Here is a 21,110-nt window from a genome sequence, read left to right as displayed (position 1 = left end):
AATTATCTACCTAACTATACTACTCAATACATTATTTTACAATTATAGATTTACTATTTTTACCCTTGATTACATAAAAAAAATTCAAAAAAGAAATTGTCACTCCTTTTTTTAAAGATATAGCCATAGTAAAAAATTTCTTAAGATATAGCCAAATCACAAATTTAATAAACAAGAATAAAAATAAAGAACGAACCACGTTTCGATTCATTCATCCACATAAATATCCTGCAGCCTAAATTCCATTTCAATGTCTAAGCACCAATCTTACAATTCTGCTGCACCACCAAAGCTGGCCTGAACCCCAGTGCCAAACACGATGCTTCTTACAATACGATGCAATCTAGCCACATTTGCAGGCTACAAAACTTTTCAAATGCAGCAGCTGTTCCATTTCGCAAGCCTGCTAGCTCTCCATGCATTCCAAAAGTTTGAGCACAGAGAGCTCTCAGCTCCACCGAATATCATGCAACTTGGTCGTCTGACTGTATTATGCCGTGCTTCGCAGACAGCGATCTTCAATGATATCATGACGAGCCGACTGGAATCAGCTTGACGGCGGCAGCAATGGGCATCCCAGCCAGACCGAGGAGCACGCTGGCTAGCCACTGGTGTATGGTCAGGGGCGTGGTGTTGGCAAACTCGCCTAGAAACTGCACCATGATGAACTGGAAGATGACCGTGCTGGTGAGGACAGCCATGAAGACATAGTTCCTTGTCATGCCCTTGAGCACGTTGATCTTCTCCATCTCCCGAGAGCTTATCTCATTGAACACCTGAAGCGGCATGTAGGGTCAGCATAGTCTAAGATAGCTTCTGAAGGAAAGTAATGTTATTTTGCCTAAAATTGATGGTACCCTCAATCTCTCTTGTTTCTTTTTTATTCTCGACTAGGGTGGAGATGCCCCACCCTAGCATATTAATAGGTAGAAGGTGATAACCGAGCCCTGGTTGGCTGGGTGGCTGACATCCACCCGCACTAGCTAATTCATCTCAGGGGGGCTTCTCAACTCTTGTTTATTTGAGCTACTTGTGTTAGGTCATCGTATTATACTCAAAGTTCTGACAGCAAGTTTCTTATTTTCCAGTAATGACAAAATTGCTGGACAAAAGAATGAACATTCCCATGATCATTAAGTTGACCTGATTCTAACCAAACCAAAGATGCTGGCACCAATGCTGCCATAGGTACTTAGCGAGCCAATCACGTGGAAAAGAAATGATCTGCAATAATAGTCATACCTGACAGAAGACGAATGAGTTGAAAATGATTGTATTTAGCACAATATCAGTACCAGAGTCTTCAAGCCCAAAGAAGTTTTTCCCTTGCGTTTGGAGATACCACATCACAAACAACTGGTAGAAAGACTGACCCAGAATGTTCCTCCACATCACATTTGTAATGAATTTCCCTGTCCTTCCTACTGGCTCTCTGTTCATCAAGTCATCATTAGGTGGCTCCGTGGCTAATGCAAGCGCGCCAAGGGTGTCCATGATCATGTTAACCCAAAGAAGCTGAACAGCTGTCAGTGGTGCATTTCCTGGCATTACAAGTACATATGATTAGACAGAGAGACATCTGAAAACTCTGAGGTTAACAGAATCGCGAGGCAAGGAGACATACCTGTAAAGCAGGCTGAGGAGAAGTTAACTAGAAGTGCCACTACATTGACAGTCAGCTGAAACTGCACAAACTTTTGAATATTGATGTAAACAGATCGTCCCCACTTGGCAACAGTTACAATCGTAGAGAAGTTGTCGTCCAGAATTATAACATCAGCGCTCTCTTTTGCCACCTGAAAAAGATTATATCAGCTCCACTGGTGACATGACTAAGATAGCAGGATATGATATAAATTGGCAATACTCAGGTTCAATAAGGATGGACATATCCTAATTGTATGTACTGTTTAGAGCAATAGGACATGCCACCATGGCATATCTGCCCTTTACTGAATAAAACTTGATTTGGTCTCCTTAACAATAAGCGTTCGCACCTCAGTCCCAGCAATGCCCATTGCAAGTCCAATATCTGCTTCATGCAAGGCAGGAGCATCATTTGTGCCGTCACCAGTAACAGCAACAACATCATTGAATGTTGTGCGCAAATGCTTTACAAGTGTATGCTTGTCAAGTGGTGATGATCGGGCCATTACCTTCAATAAACACAATCAGCAGTAGGTGAGACTTGTGGATCGATGGTTAAAATGTTTGAAAGTCAATAAGATATCTTGTACATAGCAAACCTGGATTTTTGGAACCAGCTTAAGGAGTTCATCTAGGCTTTTCTCTCTGAACTCTGGTCCTTCAATAGCTATGCCATCTTCAGTAAGTATACCACATTCACGAGCAATTGCCTTTGCTGTATTTATGTTGTCTCCTGTGACCATTCTCACCATAATTCCAGCAGCCCGGCAAGTAGCAACAGACTCCTTCACCCCTGGACGGACAGGATCTTTGATACCTATAATTCCAATGCATGTGTACCCTTGTAGTGGTATATGCTCTGTGACGGAAAAACCTTCTTCCATTTCCCTATAAGCAAGGCATAATGTCCTAAGAGATTCACCAGCAAAACTATCAATAATACCATTGAGCTTGTCAGTAGTTATTTTATCCAGAGAATGAACACCACCTGTCTCATCTAGGAATTTGTCACAGGCAGCCAAGACTATCTCTGAAGCACCTTTACAGTGTGCACGGCACCCTCCTCCAGGAAGCTCAAGAATGACACTCATCCTCTTTTTTGTTGAATTAAAAGGCTCCATTTTCACAATCTTAGTTTCATCACGTTTTGCCTTAAAATCTCCACCTAGTGACAACGCAAACTCTAGTAAAGCTGTCTCTGTGGGGCTACCCAGGATTTGATATTTACCATCCTGGTTAATTACAACCTCACCACCTGTATTGTTAAATATAGACTCCAGAAGAGTTTTAACAACAATCTCTGGAAGTTCAGAGCGTAACTTGGATGCATTCTCAGAACCATTAACTTCCTTGATGTTTCCGCAGATGCCGGCCTTAACAACAGTCATATGATTGGTTGTCAGTGTTCCTGTCTTGTCGCTGCAGATGGTAGTAGCTGAACCCATAGTCTCACATGCAGATAAGTGGCGAACCAGTGCTTTGTCATTCATCATTTTCTTCATGGCAAATGCAAGACTCAGCGTGACGGCTAATGGCAATCCCTCAGGAACAGCGACAACAACAATGGTAACTGCAATAGCAAAATGCTCCAGCAGCTCCAATGCATCATCTCCTGACCAGCTTAAAAGCATCCGTTCATGGTATTTCTTACTGAAAAGCCCTTGGGACAGGACGATGAAAGTTATAACAGCAAAAAATAGTCCAATCTGACCAATAATAGTTGCAACTCCATTAAGTTTGACCTGCAGTGGGGTTTCATCATCGCCGCCTTCACTGAGAGTGTCCATCAGTTTTCCCCATTGGGTGCGCATGCCAACAGTTGTGACCAGCATCTTGCAGGAGCCATCTTGTACTTTGGTCCCCGACAAGAGGAAAGGGTTGTCTTCACTTACAGCGACAGGTTCACTTTCACCAGTTAGGCTGGATTCATTGATCAATAGAGAGAATCCAGAAATGAAGAGCCCATCTGCAGGGACCTGATCTCCAATTGCTAAATAGACAACATCACCAGGAAGAAGATCATATATCGATAGCCTTTGCCTGAAACCATTCCTTGTAACCTGTACTTGGATTTTCTTTTTCTCCTTGTCCAGGTCCTTGAACTGCAGCGACTGCCGATAGTCACTTGTCGCAGTCACAAACACAACCAAGAGGATACTTGCAACAATTCCAAGACCATCATGAGCGCCTTTTGGCCACCCTTCCATCACAATGCCAACAACCAGCGACACGAGCGCGCAGACAGCGAGAATTATAAGAGTGGTGTCTTGAAGCGCCTCCCATACAAACACCCAGAAACTGCGGAGCTCACTTTCTGTGAACTTGTTTACTCCATATATGTCTTTCCTGCGCTTAATGCTATCATCGGCTGTGCTTAGCCCGTCCATCTTCGAAGTCGCAAGTTTTTCTGCAATCCCATCAACTCCACCATAGGTGATGAGCTTCTTACTATCATGGCCCTCGACAATGGACCCCAGCTCATCAGCACAGATCTGAAAACCTGCAGCCTTGACTTCCTCAGGGACAACGTACTCGCTTCGCAGGGAGAGGCCTGAACATTTGTGATTCAGAAACATGGTTTTAGATGTTAGTAACGTTAGGAAATGGAAGAGATGGAGTCAAAATTACAAAAGAATGACAATTTCTGGCAGTACTATCTGTCGGCATGCAATTACCATGTAGAAACTGCAGTGCAGCCTTCGAGACGAGCACAGCGACGCGCAGCTTCTCCTGTCACACAGCAGTAGTGTTAACTTGAGTAACCTCGCAAAGCAAGCCAAGAGTTAAGACAGCAAGGCTACCACCAAGTTGGATTGCGAGGTTAACTGCTCAAATCAGAAAACGGGAGTGCAAAACTAGGTACGTTGCTGCACTGGTTCAGGATCTGCTAGCAGAGTAATGGAAAGTGGTTTGAATTTATGGGTGCTGCAGCTGCAGTGGTACTAATCTTAACTAAGAGTGGAGTTGATAGCAGCCAGTTGCAACACCCTACTGAAAATGGGAGGTAATTAATAATAACTGGTGAAAAAGACTGAGATTTCCGGAACTGGCAGCACTGAAACAGAGCAAATCCAAAGGCACGTTGTCGCAGCAGTGTGAAATGGTGCGAGAAGCAAAATGGTCCCTCGTACATAGTCGTAGCTGAAGAACAACCATCATGGAATTTTTTTTGGGTGGCATTAAGGGCTTGATTGATTGATCCCACAATTCCTGAGTGGGTCTCGAAACAAAAATGAAGACCCCTCAAAATGCGCAAACAAACAGGCGGACACAAAACACACACCCGGGTTTTTTTTTCAGTTAGAGAAGTAACTAGCTTGACCGTGAATCATGGCCACAGCCGCCGCGACACCCCAGCGCCGCTGAGCTCACTCAGATCAGATGCGGCGAGGACTCGCTACTAGCCTCAGGCGCCGGCAAGCAAGCAGTGGCCCCAGGTCCAGATCCCACGGGCTGCCCTGCCGCGGATCCCGGCGGCCAGCGGCAGCGGAGGACGGAGGACGGAGGAAGAGAGGAAGGGGGAGTGGGAATTGGGAGGGGGGAGACGCACGTGGTTGGCATGCTTGATGGCCTCAGCCTCGCCGCGCTTCTCGAGGTTGGCGGTGAAGCGGAAGCGGCGCTTGGGGTTCTTGACGACGCTGCAGAGGCGGCGCCAGCGGCGGAGCGCCTCCTCGGAGGAGTTCTTGGCCTGCACGCCGCCGAACCGCTCCTCCAGGTAGCTCTCCATCGCCCTCCTCCTCCTACTACTCCCTGCCCCCTGGGCAACGGCAAGGAAGCAGCTTCTCCGGGTCCTCCCTCCGCCTTGCTCGGGTGGGTCAGCCGGCCGGTCAAGCGCCAATCAGGCGCGCGCGTGCGGGGTACGGCTGGCTGGCTTGTTGGCTCGGTGGGGGCCGGCGTCGCGATGGCCGTTGGTTCCCGCGAACCGCGGCCAACAGACAGGGAGAGGGAGGGGGAGGGCGAGGCCGGAGGGGTGCAGACTGACTGCAGAGTGGTGAAACTGGAAGGAAGGAAGCTGCGAGGAAACCGGGGTGGGGAGAGTGACGGCACGAGTCGGAATCGTGGGTGGCAGCAGCAGCGCCAGTGAAGCGCGAGCGCGACCGGTCGATGTCGCGGCGCCGGCGAGACTCGTCAGTCCGTCGCTTCAGTTGAGCGGAAGCCAAAAGGAACGGCGGCCATCTGACCGACCATGGCCTCGCCCGACCAGTCAAAGGAAACTGCCCTGACCCAACCCGACAATTAGGGATGCATACGATCCGGTATTCCGGTACAAACAGATATAGCTGAAATTATATTTGTTTTCATATTTATATTCTAATTTAAATATAGATAATATTTAATATGTCGGATAGGAGAGGAGGATATTGACATCATAAATATATGGTTTTAGTATGTGTGTCTGTGTTTGTTTGATGACCAATCATCCAATAACAAAAAGGAGTTAAAGGCACCTCCATGAGATCTAGATGATCCAATCGCTAGCTTGTATAAACAAACATTAAATCCCAATCGCTAGTATAAACAAACATAAATCCATGTCTCTGCTCGTGTCAACTTCTTCTTCTGTTTTTAGCTACTAGGCCTGTCGCGGTCGCATCGGACGCGTTTTCTGGGCACATGGAATATGTTGTCAAGTAACCGATCATTATGTTGTCAAGTACACGGCCAAGCGCCGACCTTTAATAGGCCAGGCGAGCCTCATCATTCAACCAACCGACCGGCCGTATTATTTCATGTTATTCTGATAACTAAGTGGAATATGTTGTCATTCTCCACTTTGTAAGTCGTGCAACATAAACAGTTGGAAGATTCGGTTTAAGGAAGAGATTGGCTCGATTTGTATCAAGGCCAAACCGAACCTTGCTGGTTCCCTTAATATGTATTTGGCGAATTTACATTAGTTTTTCTTTCGCTTTTCTGTTTGAGCTTGCAAGCTCCTTTTTGCACATCTTGTGCGCTTGTAACTTTATTCCACCAATGATTAATACAAAAAAAAAAGGTGGGGGAATTCCCCCACTGAGTCCTAAAAAATAGTTCTTGGGGGACGACATGTAGGAGATTGCCCTTATGTAAGTTATCTTGTTAGTTAATATTTTAGGTTTAAATAGGCCTAATCTCTTGGCAAGGCTATGCTTGATGCATTAGCTGCTAATAGTTAGCAGATACTAGGAGAAAAAAATCAGCTAATAACTTTTTATCATGAAAATTAGCTAAATGGTTTTTTTTCTCTTTTTGAGAATTAAATAGTACAAGGCACCCACACTCACCCCCTATGAACTCAAGCACGTAAACCCTATCCCTACGAGCTTCATCGAAGATTGGGCCGGCAAATACTCGAGATTGACGAAGACACCATAGGCGTCTCGCTGTCGTCGTCTACCACTAAAAGCACAAATACCATTAAATCGTAAAAATATTCGCTTCCACAGGAAGTCGAACCCAGATTATGAGATGCTACTAATACTCTTGTAACCACTAGCCTATAAAGTCCTTTCGCAACTAACTTAATTATTATTTGAGCTCTGTTTGGACCCTCCATCTCATATTTACTAGTAGTACTACTTTAAATCTAAAAAAATAGTTAGTAACACTTAGCTTTGGGAAGCCGGGTAATAATATTTTACTAGCCAGCTAGTTAATATATTTTGAACTATTAGTTCTACTATTAGTTAGGGTGTTTGGATCCACTATTACTAATTTTATAGCTACTAACAATTAGCACTGATGGACCCAACAGGGCCTAAGTTAGAGTGCTCGGAGACCTGAGCTACTGCACACTCTAACGACAATTCCAACCTTGTATAGATATAAAAAAAAGTTGCTCTTGCACATATATCATAAATTTTGAACTTTATTATGAAGCAAAAAAAAAAACACAAAAAAAAACACAATCTCTTATCAAGATTCCAAAACAATGAGCTACCGGTTTATTGATCTACGGCCCATCCACACCCCCATCTAATAATTCCGCGTCGAAATTTCTTCTAGCGGGACGAAGCCCTATATTGTACTCCCTCCATTTCAAATTAGACGTTCTCTTATGAACTTAGATATGTACTTTGTCTAGATACATATTAAAAACAATGTATATCTAGAAAAGCCAAAATGTCTTGTAATTGAAACATGAGGGTATCCATGTTAGTTTTTTTTTTTAAGCTAGGCTTAATCTCTTAGTAAGTTGTGGCCTACGGTGGGTACTTATGGGACTAGACTACATGTGCTCTAACGAAAACCAAGAGCATCTCCATCACATATCCTATTCGATCTTCTATAGCTAAAAAGTAGCATCTCCATGAGATATCCTACCCAATCTTATATAGCTAAAAAGTAGCATTTTAGGATATTGAGGATCTGTAGAAGATCTCCTATCCCATCTTCTATATGGCTATATCTATAATTTGTAAGAGATTTCTTAAAGAAAGCATTATTTCTCCTAAATAAAGGAGACAACCCTCTCTCCTCTGTTCCTAAAGAAATAAAATATAGTCCCTCCATCCCCAAATAAATCAAGTCCTAGAATCCGTGCCACATAAAATGAGCACCTTATGAAAATATATTTTATGATAAATCTAATGATATTAATTTGGTACCATAAATCTTGATGATTTTTTCTAGAAATTTGGTCAAAGTCTAAAAGTTTGACTTAAGACACTCTAAAAATCTATTTATTCAGGGACAAAGGGAATAAGAGATAGACAAGTTTTAGGTAACCCGCTACATCTTATATCCTAAATTGATTTTAAGTTACTTTCCTAAAACAACTTATAAAGAGATCTAGTGGAGATGCTCTATATTTGGACGATATCTAGTAATCTTTCAAAAAATGTTGCTATCCATAACTTGAAAGTATTGAACTTCAAAAAAAAATGAAAAGTCAGAATTGTCTTCAAGATACTTTGATAATAATCTCGTAAGTTCATTACTCAGTTTTACAGAATTGTTATAACAGAAAATAGTGGTCCAACCAACGCACATTCGGCGGGGGTACCTTTATATCTCCAACTAATTAACTCGTAGATTCCACGCCGTTGAGCAGAGCAAACAGAAATACAGAATGGCGACTGCCATGCTCATAACCTTTGGCTAAAAAGCTATGGAAATGTTGCTACCGTGATTGAGGAGGAGGTGGATCATTGGCCTCAGGCGGCGTACGGCCACCTAGCCGCGCTGTGGGTGTCCAGGGACTTTGGTTGATCTTCGCCGGTCGGAAAAGTCGCAAAATTTGTTCTTATGTAATATCAAGTTAGCGCCACCGCTTTTCGGTTGCAAGGTTAACTTTGTTCGGCCGCAGTGCCGCTCGCATTCTAGGCCGACCGACGTTTACCTATGTAACAACTCATTTTCCTTCTTAATGATATACATGCAAAGCATGGTCGTGAAAAAAATAGCTATGAAAAAGGCGAAAGAAATGTTTCATGAAAGGACAAAAAGCACGGGGAAAAGGATAACAAAAAGGGCCCGTCCATTGAGACCATACCGATAATGTACATGAGAGGAACAGTGATGGAGAGTTCATGCTTTTTTTCAGGACAATAATGGAAATGGAAAAGGAGACCCGGCTGGGTATCTGATCTGGATCTTGCTTGTCTGAAACATCAGATCGCAGAATGTTGCGACCATGTGCATGTGTGCACGCGATGCACACTGACTGAAGAAATTCATGCGCACGACAACAGCAGAGAGGGTTACATATTCAAGAGATCAATTATGGTGCCACTACCATACAAAATTTCAGGGAACCCCAACATGCAAGAATGTTGCGGCATTTGCCCTCTTGTTCTGGTCGATCCAACTTTAGCGCTTGCAACACGTTTGTTTCTGGATGTGATGATATGAAGATCCAATTGAACAATGCGCCTTGTCGAGTTAACTAGTGTCGTTTTTTAGATGGACTGGACAGAACTTTTGTTCGCATAAACTGCTGATGGATGACCGGTAAGTATTTATTTGGTGAAAAACAGCCAAATACACAGTTCAGACCGATGTTTGCCAAGTTAAAAACGAACAAAGGAAATATTTCAGACTAGACTAGAAACGCCTGACTCTTCAGTTTCCTCTGCTGCGGTTTGCAGGTACAGCACAGATCTGAACCTCTGCATCAGAATTCAGAGCTGAAACAGCGCAGAATGTTAGTACTACTCCACAACAACCGCACGTTGCGACGGACGTCCGCGTCGCCCAAATGCACATGCGGAGCACTGGTTGACACGGTCACACGCCCAGGCTCTCAGATCTCATTTCCAGTTTGCTCAAAAGATACATACATACATGGTCATATTTCAGAGCTACTCTACTCCCAGTGTTCTGCAACCCTTTAACACAGGACAGATGAATTCATCGCAGCATGGCATCTCACGCCAGCTGCATCACATGACAGTTTCTACTAGTTTCCACAGACCTAAACTTGAACTTACCTTCCTGTGACACGGTACACTCACAAAGACAGTGAAACCTAGTCATCAGAATCCGACGTCAGATCCATTTCGGGGTAAAACGGGCGCAGCATCTTCGCCAGGTGCTCGCCCATGTCCTCGACCTCCTCCTTCCCGAAGCCCCAGTCACGGAGGACCTGCGAGCCCAGCGAACCCCTGGCGACGCCGAGCCTCTGGAGGCTCGTCGACCTCCTCTCAATGAAGGGCACTATGGCGCAGCTCGACCTCAGGCGTGCTGCCATCGGCACTGAGACGACGTCGAGCGAACCCTTTGGCCGGGTTCCTTCTGGGTGGCTGTTGCTGAGGATCTCGCCCTGCTGGCCTACGCTGCTGCTGAAGATCGACGGGAATGGGAGTGGGATTGGGAGGGGGCACGGCGATAGTGAGAGGTGGGAGAACTTTGGTTTTGTCGCCCTGCCTTCCAGAGCAGAACAGACGGAGTCCTTCACCTGAGATATGGAAGCTCTTTTCCCGCCTGTATTATCAACAGAATGTAGATCAGCCAACTTCACTTTACTTTGTACAGCCTACAGTTAGCCAGTTGCAAAATGTCTGCTAATAAAGTATTTACAAAGCAAAATCTAGCAGAGTAATAAATGGTACAAATAAAACTGATACTATGGAATAAGATAGCAAACCTGCATCTAGAGCTCCATGAACCACCAAAGATTCAACAGCATAAGGATCTTCATCCTCATCGCTGATTTCAGGAGTCAGAGAATGCAAGCTCCTCTGTATGTTCCTCAGATCTTTTCTATCTGGAAATCAAGAATATACGATCAGCAAACAATATCATTTTTTATTCACATCCGACCAAACAGGACATTCCTTGTGTCTGTGTACCTGTCAAAGAAGGGGCAGGCATTGCTACATCCAGCGCTGTGATCATGTTCTGCCTGCCTTGATCAGATAATATGTGCACAAGCTCACCGATATCAAGCTTACCAGATGAATGTGCTGAGTCTGAGGCCGGGCCCACGTGTCGTAGCCTAAATGGAACAGATAATGAATGTATTGCTGCTGCACAAATGGCACTGGAGTGGAAGCGTTTCTCATCTTTTATAGAAAGCAAAGGTGACAAGTAACCTGAAAAAACAAAGTCAAAAGGAAACACTGTTAGAGGGACACACATCAACAAGCTTTCACAAAACCTACAAATAATTCTGTATAAACAATGTGACAGTGATAGGCATGCTGACAATAGATGTATGTGAGTTATAACAGAATGAGCATTGCATTCACCAACAGTAGGTGCGTGTGAGTTGATTGAGGTGAAGGATGCAACATCTGATTGTTTATTTGGCTTATGATCAAAGATCAGGAAACAAAACATTTGCAAAACTAAGGTCCAAGCACTGCTGAAAGAAGCCTCAAATTACTGAAAAGGATCACAAGTCCAATTATGAGTTTACTGTAGATTTAGTAGAATTATAAGGATTTGCAAATACAAACATGCTACAATGGAGAAGGGATAAGAGAATCACAAGTTATATGACAGTCTATGTAATAGATTATAAGCAATCGGAACCATACTTAGAGAAGGCAGTCCTACTGGTACCATCAGATTGCAGGAGTATGAAAGTTTCGACAATGACACAGCATCATGCAAAGATCTTATGATGGTTTCGCGCTGATTTCTGGAAGACCCATAGGAGTCTGGATTCCGCACACAATATAGCATTACAGGGGTATTTGTGTAATCATCAGCAATACTCTCCAAAAACTGTGCAGCTACACTGGCAAAGCCTCCAGAATCATCCACAAGAAACTGGATGCCCTGTAATAAATCAAGATAAACAATTTAAAAGGTCGAGTGAAATCAACAAAAAGGAGAGATAAAAAATTTCTGCAAATTCACTAAATATGTAAGTGAACACAGCCCATAGTTTAAATGACTAACTGTAAATAGAGTGTTTATTGATAGTTTGCTGTAAAAAGACAAGACCTGGATATGGTCGCATTCTTCAACAAAGAACCTTAGCCTCTCATTCATCTCCTCCATTTGAGACCATTCTGAAACCACCTCCTTTGCAGTCCCATAGTTATCAAACTTGTCAAAGTCTGTCCATGATCCATACAACTCATACAAGCTCTGAGGGTGATACTGAACTTTTGAATAATCAGTCCAAAAATTGACTCCATTCTCTAGACTTTCAACCAGGTCCTTATCTTCAATATTTTCTCTGGCATTGTTTCGGCCATTGCTAGAGCTTGGGTTCTGTTCTTCAGATAAACTTTGTAGGAACAAACTCCGCTCATGAGGTTTTGCTACTGATTTTGTTACATTTCCGGACCTGCAACAAATGGGATCAGTTATCACAAGATTCCATGATCCTATCATACTGTGTTACAGATTTGTGCTCTCTCATCTCTCAGAGTCAAATTCACCACTATACTAGCATACATCTCATAGCACCAATAGTACAAAAGCAACACTTTCAACAACAGGCAATGATAAGCCAAAAGTTGGACGATGTTCCAAGTAAAGGCAGATGTCATGAAGCAATTCTCAAGCTGCTGGATGGGTGTATGCAATGCATCATTAGAGAACTCAAGAATTATAGTACTAAGAGGCTAATACTGGTAAATTGTGTCTTCTGGCACTGGCAGCAACAGTATTCTACTCCCCCCTTCCAAATTGTAAACCGTTTTGGTTTTTTTAGATAATAGTCATAATGTATATATTTAGGTATATAGCAAAAGTTATGTACATAGAAAAGTCAAGACGACTTACAATTTAGAATGGAGAGAGTACAATTTTATGCAACTGGTTTTGTCTATTTATCTGAACTATAAGCAGCTAGACATACACATGTAAATTTTAGTCTGCAGCTAATGCATTTTCAGCCTCACTCATTGCTCAGACAACCCAAACTACACCGAACAACTGCCTAACCATCTTCAGCTCATAAAGGTGGAACGCCAAGGATGGATGATACATGATGAATTTAGTAAGGAGAAAAATGAAACATAGAAACAAATTGTACAAGTGATAGAAGTTAGAACAATAGAACATCACTTGCCATGTGAAGATGTTGGGCTGATCTGCAGCAGCACTGCTCGAACCTAGAGTACCAGAGGAACTTAACGAGCCAAGAGACCCTGCAAATTGTCACCACCACGTTATTTACACTGCCAGAAACAAAACTACAAGTATGCAGCACTCGTCCACGATTGAGAAATCCTAATGGGCACGCAAAGTGAGAAATGAAAACATGGCCAATCAATCAATTACCTCGAGAGCCTACTGACACCAAGCGAGGGCAGTAGGTGGCAACGCCCTGAACAAGTCGAGCAGTGTCAGTGAACGAACACGGAAATGGCGTCCAAGGGAGTGAAAGCCTCTGTCTACCTGCTGTGTCTCGCCGGCGCGGTACAGGACGTCCATGTCCAGCGCGGCGGTGCTGAATACCGGGTCGGCGCCGGGGTCGTCGGCGAGCCCGAGCAGCTCATCCTGCGAAGCAGAACAACAAGGTAAATTGCAGAGGCGTCATCGAGCTCTGGCACAGCGACTGCAAGGACCCGGGGAAGGAAGGATCTCCCGGGGAACTGATCAACTAATCACCTGGAAGTTCCAGAAGTGGGAACCGACGAAGTTCGCGAAGCCGCCGACCTGCACCGTCACCACCTCCCTCATCCCTGCCTGCCCTCGTTGCTCCCACGGCGGAGGGCTCTGGATGCCTCTAGGCCCAAGTTGCTCCCACAGTGGACGGCGGGTGACTACGCGGCCGAGCGGGATAGCGAGCAGTGCCGCGGCAGAGCACTGGCGGGCGTCAGGCGTCGGGCGGCGGCTATGGACGGCGGCGGCGCGAGCGCCATAGAGCGAGAGAGGAGCGTCTAGGCGAGACTGCGAGACAGACAGGGCATGGATGCTTACTAGGCTTGGGCTGCTGGGTGGCATGACTGCTGTTGGGCTAAATGAATTTGGGCCAAAAGTCCTTGGGGTGTATGTGGGCTACTTGGGCCACGACTAGGGCCATGGCCCTAGTGGGCCCTAGGCCTGGGGCCGCCGCCCCTTGCAAGGATGGATTAGGTGCCAAAAAAAATGAAAGTTCCTCCAAGAGTGTTTAGCTACTAGTTTGCAGGATCAGGAATCTAGAAACACACAATTTTCCCCTCAAAAAAAAAAAAAGAAGCACACAAATTTTCAACTGATGTTTTTTTTAAAAAAAGGTTTCAAAACTTCACTAGCCATGGTATTAGACAATTTGCCTTGAAGATATAGCCCCGTTCGCGTGCTCTTAAACCCGGCTTGATCCGTTTCTTTTTTCACCCGGAACGGTGTTTTTCTCTCACAAATTCCTCTAGTATTCCTCCAAACCATCCAAATTCCTCCAGAATTCCTCCAAGCGAACAAAATTAAAAAAATAATCTAGAATTTCTTCTTTGTGACGATAATAATGCCAAAATATCTCATGTTTTCCCTATTTTTTAGTAGTAAAAATAATTAAAATAAATATTATGGTAGTTTTCTGATATAAATTATCTTGAAGTCAAAGCTAAAACCAGGCTTAGGGATTTCTTTTTTAAAATTGCTGGAGAGTGGGGATGGTTGGAAATTGGAATAGTCCCGACGTGAAGAGAAATGTACTGTAGAAGAATGGCGTGAAGAGAAATCGAGAAGAATTGAAGCGAGCCATAGCTGGCGACTGGACCCCGGTTCCCTGACTGAGATAAAACTGTACGGCCTGCACGGCAATCGGGAAGCCACGAATCCGATCTCATCATCACTATCAGTATCAATGTCTATCTGCTGGCCCGTATAAAACACGCAAGATCAAATTGAAGTTGAGCAGCTCAAGAAAACCTCAAAGGATGCTTTCAGTTCTTCGAATCAGAACACAGTCAAGGAGGAACAATATCAGATGACCAATGAAAGAACACAATCAAGAAGGCAGGAACAATATCAGATGACCAATGAACCGTGAGTGAAATTTTCGTATTTTGGTCTCTTTTGAAAACAATTTTTAGAAAAATACCAACGCCAAAATATTTTCTGAAAATAGACCATTTTTAGGCGTCTTAGCACATGACGCCGAGATATGAGGCTCGGCGTCGTGTCACTCGACGCCGAGGTATTGCCACGTCACGGACGACTGGGGTCGTCGTCGACACGTTGGCGCGTGGGTCCAAGACGTCGGCGTCGTGTCAGCCAACGCCAAGTCCCCAACCTCGGCGCAGTTGGACTGCGCGCCGAGCTACTGGCCCCATCCGGAGCGCGGCCCAGGCGGCCCAACAAAGCACGGTGGCCCAGAAGCTCGGCGTTGGGTCACTTAACGCCGAGCCTCCAGACCTCGGCGTGGCCCGACTCAACGCCGAGGTCTGGACCCTTTAGGCCGAGGCCCCCTTCTTCTTCTTCCCTCCCCTCCTCCATTCCCCCGCCGGCTCCCAAATCTCCCACGGCCCCCACGAAACTCTAACCTCTAAAATCGACCCCCGGTGTCCGGATCTTGTCTCCCGAAGCTTCCTCGAGGTAATGGTCCCTCCCCTCCTCCATTCTATCCGCGTAGATGTGCTTACATTGTTCCTAATCATGTGGAATCATGGTTGTTTGGTGATTTGTTATATTTGTGTTTGCATTTGCAAAATGTATGGCTTAGGATGATTGAGTGCATTGTTGTTTAACTGTTTTATGTGATGAACATGTTAGGTTAGTTTGGTTTCTAGTTATTTTGGTTATTAGGGTTATTTGTTTATTGTAGGTGTCATTAGGGTTAGTTATTTGTTGGTCATTAGGGTTACTATGTATTTTATTTATTTGTTGGTCATTACATTTCAATTTGTTATGACCAAGGCGTTTTGCCAAGGTACTCCTCTTTCCCCTCTTTCAATTCATCCATTTAGATTCGTTTGTTTTTGAACTTGGCATTATAGGTTTGGTTCATGTTCATGTCATTCGTGCAATGTATGGTGGTTCAAATGATTGAATGACCCAAATGTATGGTTGTTGGTGTTGTTGTTGTTGTATATGTTATGGTTTATAATCATTGAGTTAAATTTTGTGTTTGTTGGGATTCAAATTTGTTTAGGGTTTGTAATGAAAAGCTTATTTGGGAGGTATGGTGATTTAGTGTTAGTACCTTTACATTCGTTGCAAGGTACTTTGGATTGATTTTTTTTCTACGTAATGTTAGGATGCCAAGGCGTGGTAAAGCTCGTATTCCAAGGTAATCCCAATGTTTATTCATTATCTGTGCAACAAATAGAAAACCCTAGGTTTAGGTTTAGTTCTCCGTTAATATGACTAAATTCTTTCAATTGTAGCTATGGTCGCCAGAGGGCAAATCCCTACGACCTAAAGCCTCTCCCTAAAGGTGTTCCTCGACCAATGTGCTTTTGTGGTGATCCTTGCAAGGTAGACATCTCTGAAGATGAGGAAACATATAGACAGAGGTACTGGATGTGTCTCAATTATGCATGGGAACCTACAAAGCAACAGCGCCGTGCATCGTTTGTGAGGAATTTTTATTGTGTTAATTAATTTTCTTGTGATATTAAGTATTGCTTATTTATTTGTTTTGTAACAATTTGTTTTTCTTGCAGACCGTTCCACCACTGTGTGACTTTGAGCAGTGGATTGACACTGAGATCAAGGAGTCGGACAAGCAGCGTCTAGAAGGCCTGAAGGAGTGGGATGCGGAGGTTAAGGAGAGGTTTGAGCAGAGACGTAGACTGGAGGCTATAGAAAAGGAGCATAAGGAAGAGGAGGAAAGGAGGCGTGTTGCTGCGTACAGGGCGGAGAGGGAGAAGAAACTTGAGCGTGTGCGCCGAGCGAAGGCAGCGATGGAGGATAATCCTGATGCCGAGAGGAAGGGAAAGTGGCCTCGTTGCACTCAGTAGGTATTTGGTTCATTCACGAGCGATGTCGTGTAGCCCTGGACTTTTTTTACTATGTTGTAATGCACTCTGCTTTGATTTCAGATGAACTTATTCCCTGGACTTTTTTTATTATGTTGTAATGCACTATGATTTTATTTCAGATGGTCTTATGCCCTGTACTTCGTTAACTATCCTAAGACTGTAGTGGTACTGTTTGTATCACTGAAAAGACTACTTGTGTTGTTGCAGTCACTGAAAGGGCTACAAGTACTGTTGCAGTCACTGAAAGGGCTACAAGTCTATTTGAAAACTCACTGAAAAGCCTAGATTCGTTTACTATTGTATCCGTATACGCAATGAATTAATATTAGAGTAATGTACTGCATTTAGATGAAGTGACAAAACACAGGTATAGCCTTTTCAGATGAAATGACCAGTCATGGTTGTAGGCTTTTCAGATGAAGCATCTAGCCTTTGCAGATTCAATAAATGAGTACGCACACATGCTTTTTGTCAAGTAGCATTCATGGTGACCCTGCCTTCATCTCTATATATAGTGCTCCATGTCTTGCTCCATATCCACACAACTTGTTTTCTGGTTTAGTTTTAGCAAATGTCGAGCGGAGGTTCCTCGAGTGGAAAGGGTTTCGGCGGAGGGAGAGGAAAGGGGGTGAGGAAGGGACCTCCGATTGTGTGGGAGGGTTCTCTGGGTCCTAATTCTTTTGAAGAACCAATAGAGGAATTTCCTTTGGAGAGGAAGAGTGACTTCACCCGTGAGAGACCTCTTAGATCATACGAGAAGCGCATTGAAGATTGGCCAAAATGCCGCCACGGTTTGGATTGTGTTGTGCAGATGTACAACGACTGTGACGGTGGAGGCCGTCGTTTCTTCAGATGCCCGCGAGGATTTGTATTGCCTTTGAACTCTCTCCTTTTTTAGATTTGCATTTGGTTTCTAGTAGTACTTATTGGTAGATGGGTTTTCAGGATTCAAGCTGTCCAGATAACTGTGGCTTCACTAGATGGGTCGACCCTCCTCCTATCTATCCCCATCAACAGTACATCACATATCTACAGGGACGCATCTTTGACCTAGAGTATGGCCCTAGAAGTGGTAACAGGGACAAGTCGGACGACGACAACAGCAATGATGCAGAGGAGGCACTATGCAATAATCCGTACTGCGAGTGCCCGTACCATAAGAAGGACGGACCTCCTTCTCCACCGCCACCGCCACCACCACCGCCTCCGTCAACTGGAGGATACTATGGGGAAGGCGCAACTCAATTCAATATGTGGGAGCATTATTAGGACCAACCTTTGTTAGTCAATCCGAATGTGGAATGCTTGTATGAGTTTTTATGTGAGTGTGTACCCTTTGCAATGTCTGTATCACTTGTTTCTTTCAATCCCCTAAGGCATGCTAGGTTTAGTTTGCGACATGCCATTGTTACTTTTGATGTGAGTATAATCGTTGTGCATTCACTATTTCATAAATTGCAGTTTACCTACCTCTAAGTTTCATGTACTATGGTTGATTCCCAAACTGAAAAAAAGATTTGAGTCTCTCTAAAAATAGGGGATTGAAATCGAACCAACATTCGGTTTTTCCTGTAGGAACAAACATACAAACATAAATATAGCATGTCTACTCTTATTAGTATAACTCATGTTAGTCGAAGAGGAATCGTTGAGAAAGATTTTTCATTTGAATCATGCAAATAGGATCGCAACATAAACCAAATGGTTTGGGTCGGCGTTTACGTGTTGGGAGGCTCAGCGTTGAGTCGGCCCACGCCGACCCTAGGGTTTGGCTTGGCCGTGTGTGAGGTGGGCTGAGGCTCGGCGTTGAGTCGTCCCATGCCGACCCTAGGGTTTGGCTTGGCCGTTTGCGAGTTGGGCTGAGGCTCGGCGTCGAGTCGGCCCACGCCAACCCTAGGGTTTGGCAACGGCCGTGGCTCGGTTTGGGCCTAACCTTGGCGCTTAGTCGTCCCACACCGAGGTTAATGGCTCGGCATCAATTTACCTCACGCCGAGCTTAGGCACCTCGGTGCTTCGATGTAAGGGTTTCCAGTATGTACCAGGGGTCGGCGTCAAATGACTAAACGCCGAGGTTGGGCACCTCGGCGCTTCGATGCAATGGTTTCCAGTATGGACCAGGGGTCGGTGTCAAATGACTAAACGCTGAGCTCCTGGGTTCACCAAAATATATCATCCGACGATTTGCTTTGATTTGCTTCACTATTGCCCACTACTCTAATCAGCCGACAATGACCTTGTGCCAACAACGGACCTGAGCTCGCTAGCTCCCCGACTCTCCTAAGCCGCTTCGTCCCCTTTGCGTGCTTGCCATGTCACCGTGGATCCAACAGAGGTTGATCGTAACATGGAGGATGGGGATGATGACACCCCTTCTTCCTTGTGAGTTGCGACGGAGGCCCTTAATAGCTGGAAACATGAAACATGGCGACGTTCCACACATTCACATAACACATGACCACACTGACATACACATTCATTCAACATCCGTACATACATAAGGTCCAACACATTCAACATCCAACATAGTCCAACACATTCAACATCCAACATAGTTCATACATATGCTTCATCAATCAACAAACATAGTCCAAACATAGTACAAGGTCCAATGCATACATAGTCCATGCACAAAATAAAGCATATGAAGTCTTTGGATCTTTTATCGCTCCTTGTACCTTAACGTGGACGGCGAGCGTAACGCTTTCCCCTCCCAAATGGATAGGTACCTGGAGTGTACCTGTCCACTGGTCTGAGCGTCCTCTGTGGACGTCTAGAACCGGAGGGGCCTTGAGTTCCTTGGGGTGCATCTCCAAGCTGGGACATGTCAATCTCATCATACTCATGATCATAGTACTCTCCATGTCCTTCATCATCTTCATCATCATAATGACCATGTCCTTGACCACCCTCTGCAGTAGTTGCTGCACCATGTGAAGAAGAAGTCCTGCCACCATGTGCACCATGTGAAGATGAAGTCCCTCCAACATGTGCAGTAGAAGGTCCAGCACCAAGCTGTTGTGGGACTGCCACATCCGAGGAACGTCTACATCCAAGGCGTGCAGCTACCTTTCGTAGGCGATGCATGGCACGCTGCATTTTGAAAGCACTATTAGTAAGTGGGGTTGGTCGCAAAACTATATAAAGATGTAACATCAACTGAATGAGAGGAGACTACCTGAATGTGCTATCGTAACATGGAGGCCTCATCAGGATCGCCCACAGGAATCATCAATGCCCTTCCTTAGTCGGCCACTGTCCTCATTATCTCCATGCTCTATGCAACAAAAACAATAATTTAAGTCTCCATCACAGTAAAGACCTCAGAGATGGAAATAGTTGTATCACTTACAGCTCTGGCTAACGCAGGGGCGATCTCAACTTGCCTGCCTTCTCGGGTAGCTTGGTCATATGGGTTGTTGCCCTCATCCTCGCTCGCAATGTCAGCAATGTCTTGCTCCGTCCAAGCGGGCCTCAATTGAAGCCTTGTTCGTTGACCAAACCAAACAAGGTAATCATGGAATGCCTTGTCACGATGGACGGCATGGATGCCCATGTTGTTCTGCTCCATCAACATCCACTCATCAATGTAGCGCTGGTGCTCCAGCTGCCAGTTGGTGATCTTATTTTTTTGTCTGTTGAACCTGCAAATTTTACACCAAATCGGCAATATGAAGGCCTACTCAATGATTCTTTCATGTGAAATGAACAAAATATTGCATGTTACGTACTTGTGGAGCTGCCAACCGGTGGAGAAATCATCGGGCGGAGAAGGCTGCAGCCTACCAAACTACCGTGCTATACGGTGAGGGAGATGGTACTCCACTGCATAGAAACAAATAAGGGGGGTCCTCATCGTCCAGACGTCCTCGTCTGCCATGCACAAGGCGCTCAAGTTGAGATCCGTTACTTGCCTCCGCCGATATGGGCGCCATTGAACCTGTACACAACGTCGTCATCAACTAGTCGACGCTCAATTTGTGCACATATCCTCGATTAGGACAAAAGGGTGGGAAACTTACATGCTGTGGCAAAAGGGTGTCCAGCTCGTTGGTGAAGCTGATGTACGCGTGGCGTGACACGTGGTATGTTCCGTGGGCTCGCTCATAGAGGTGTGCCACGGTAGGGGCGACAACTACGTCTCCTTGAGGAAACCAAGGTTGTGGGGGATCAAGC

At 44.8% G+C, this 21,110-nt stretch overlaps 2 protein-coding genes across 2 annotated transcripts; both read right to left on the bottom strand.

Moving 5' to 3' along the window:
* Nucleotides 1-148: 148 nt before the first annotated feature.
* LOC136506183 (calcium-transporting ATPase 10, plasma membrane-type-like) lies at nt 149-5,651 on the bottom strand. The gene is made up of 7 exons (XM_066501305.1): nt 5,198-5,651; nt 4,323-4,377; nt 2,247-4,198; nt 1,998-2,156; nt 1,625-1,796; nt 1,243-1,541; nt 149-776 (listed from the first exon to the last, which is right to left on the bottom strand). The coding sequence occupies exons 1-7, from the start codon at nt 5,372-5,374 to the stop codon at nt 528-530; spliced, it is 3,063 nt and encodes a 1,020-aa protein (XP_066357402.1). The 5' UTR covers nt 5,375-5,651; the 3' UTR covers nt 149-527.
* A 4,209-nt stretch (nt 5,652-9,860) lies between these two features.
* Nucleotides 9,861-14,139, bottom strand: LOC136504264 (uncharacterized). Its single transcript, XM_066499126.1, has 9 exons — nt 13,642-14,139; nt 13,429-13,530; nt 13,312-13,357; nt 13,100-13,178; nt 12,022-12,370; nt 11,610-11,853; nt 10,920-11,162; nt 10,715-10,834; nt 9,861-10,551 (listed from the first exon to the last, which is right to left on the bottom strand). Exons 1-9 carry the CDS (start codon nt 13,975-13,977, stop codon nt 10,097-10,099), a joined length of 1,974 nt encoding a protein of 657 aa, XP_066355223.1. The 5' UTR covers nt 13,978-14,139; the 3' UTR covers nt 9,861-10,096.
* Between the last annotated feature and the right edge of the window lie 6,971 nt (nt 14,140-21,110).

Source organism: Miscanthus floridulus, chromosome 14 (genome assembly GCF_019320115.1).
Source record: "Miscanthus floridulus cultivar M001 chromosome 14, ASM1932011v1, whole genome shotgun sequence".
In the NCBI taxonomy this organism is placed as follows: Eukaryota; Viridiplantae; Streptophyta; class Magnoliopsida; order Poales; family Poaceae; genus Miscanthus; species Miscanthus floridulus.
This window is presented reverse-complemented; position numbering and strand designations above follow the sequence as displayed.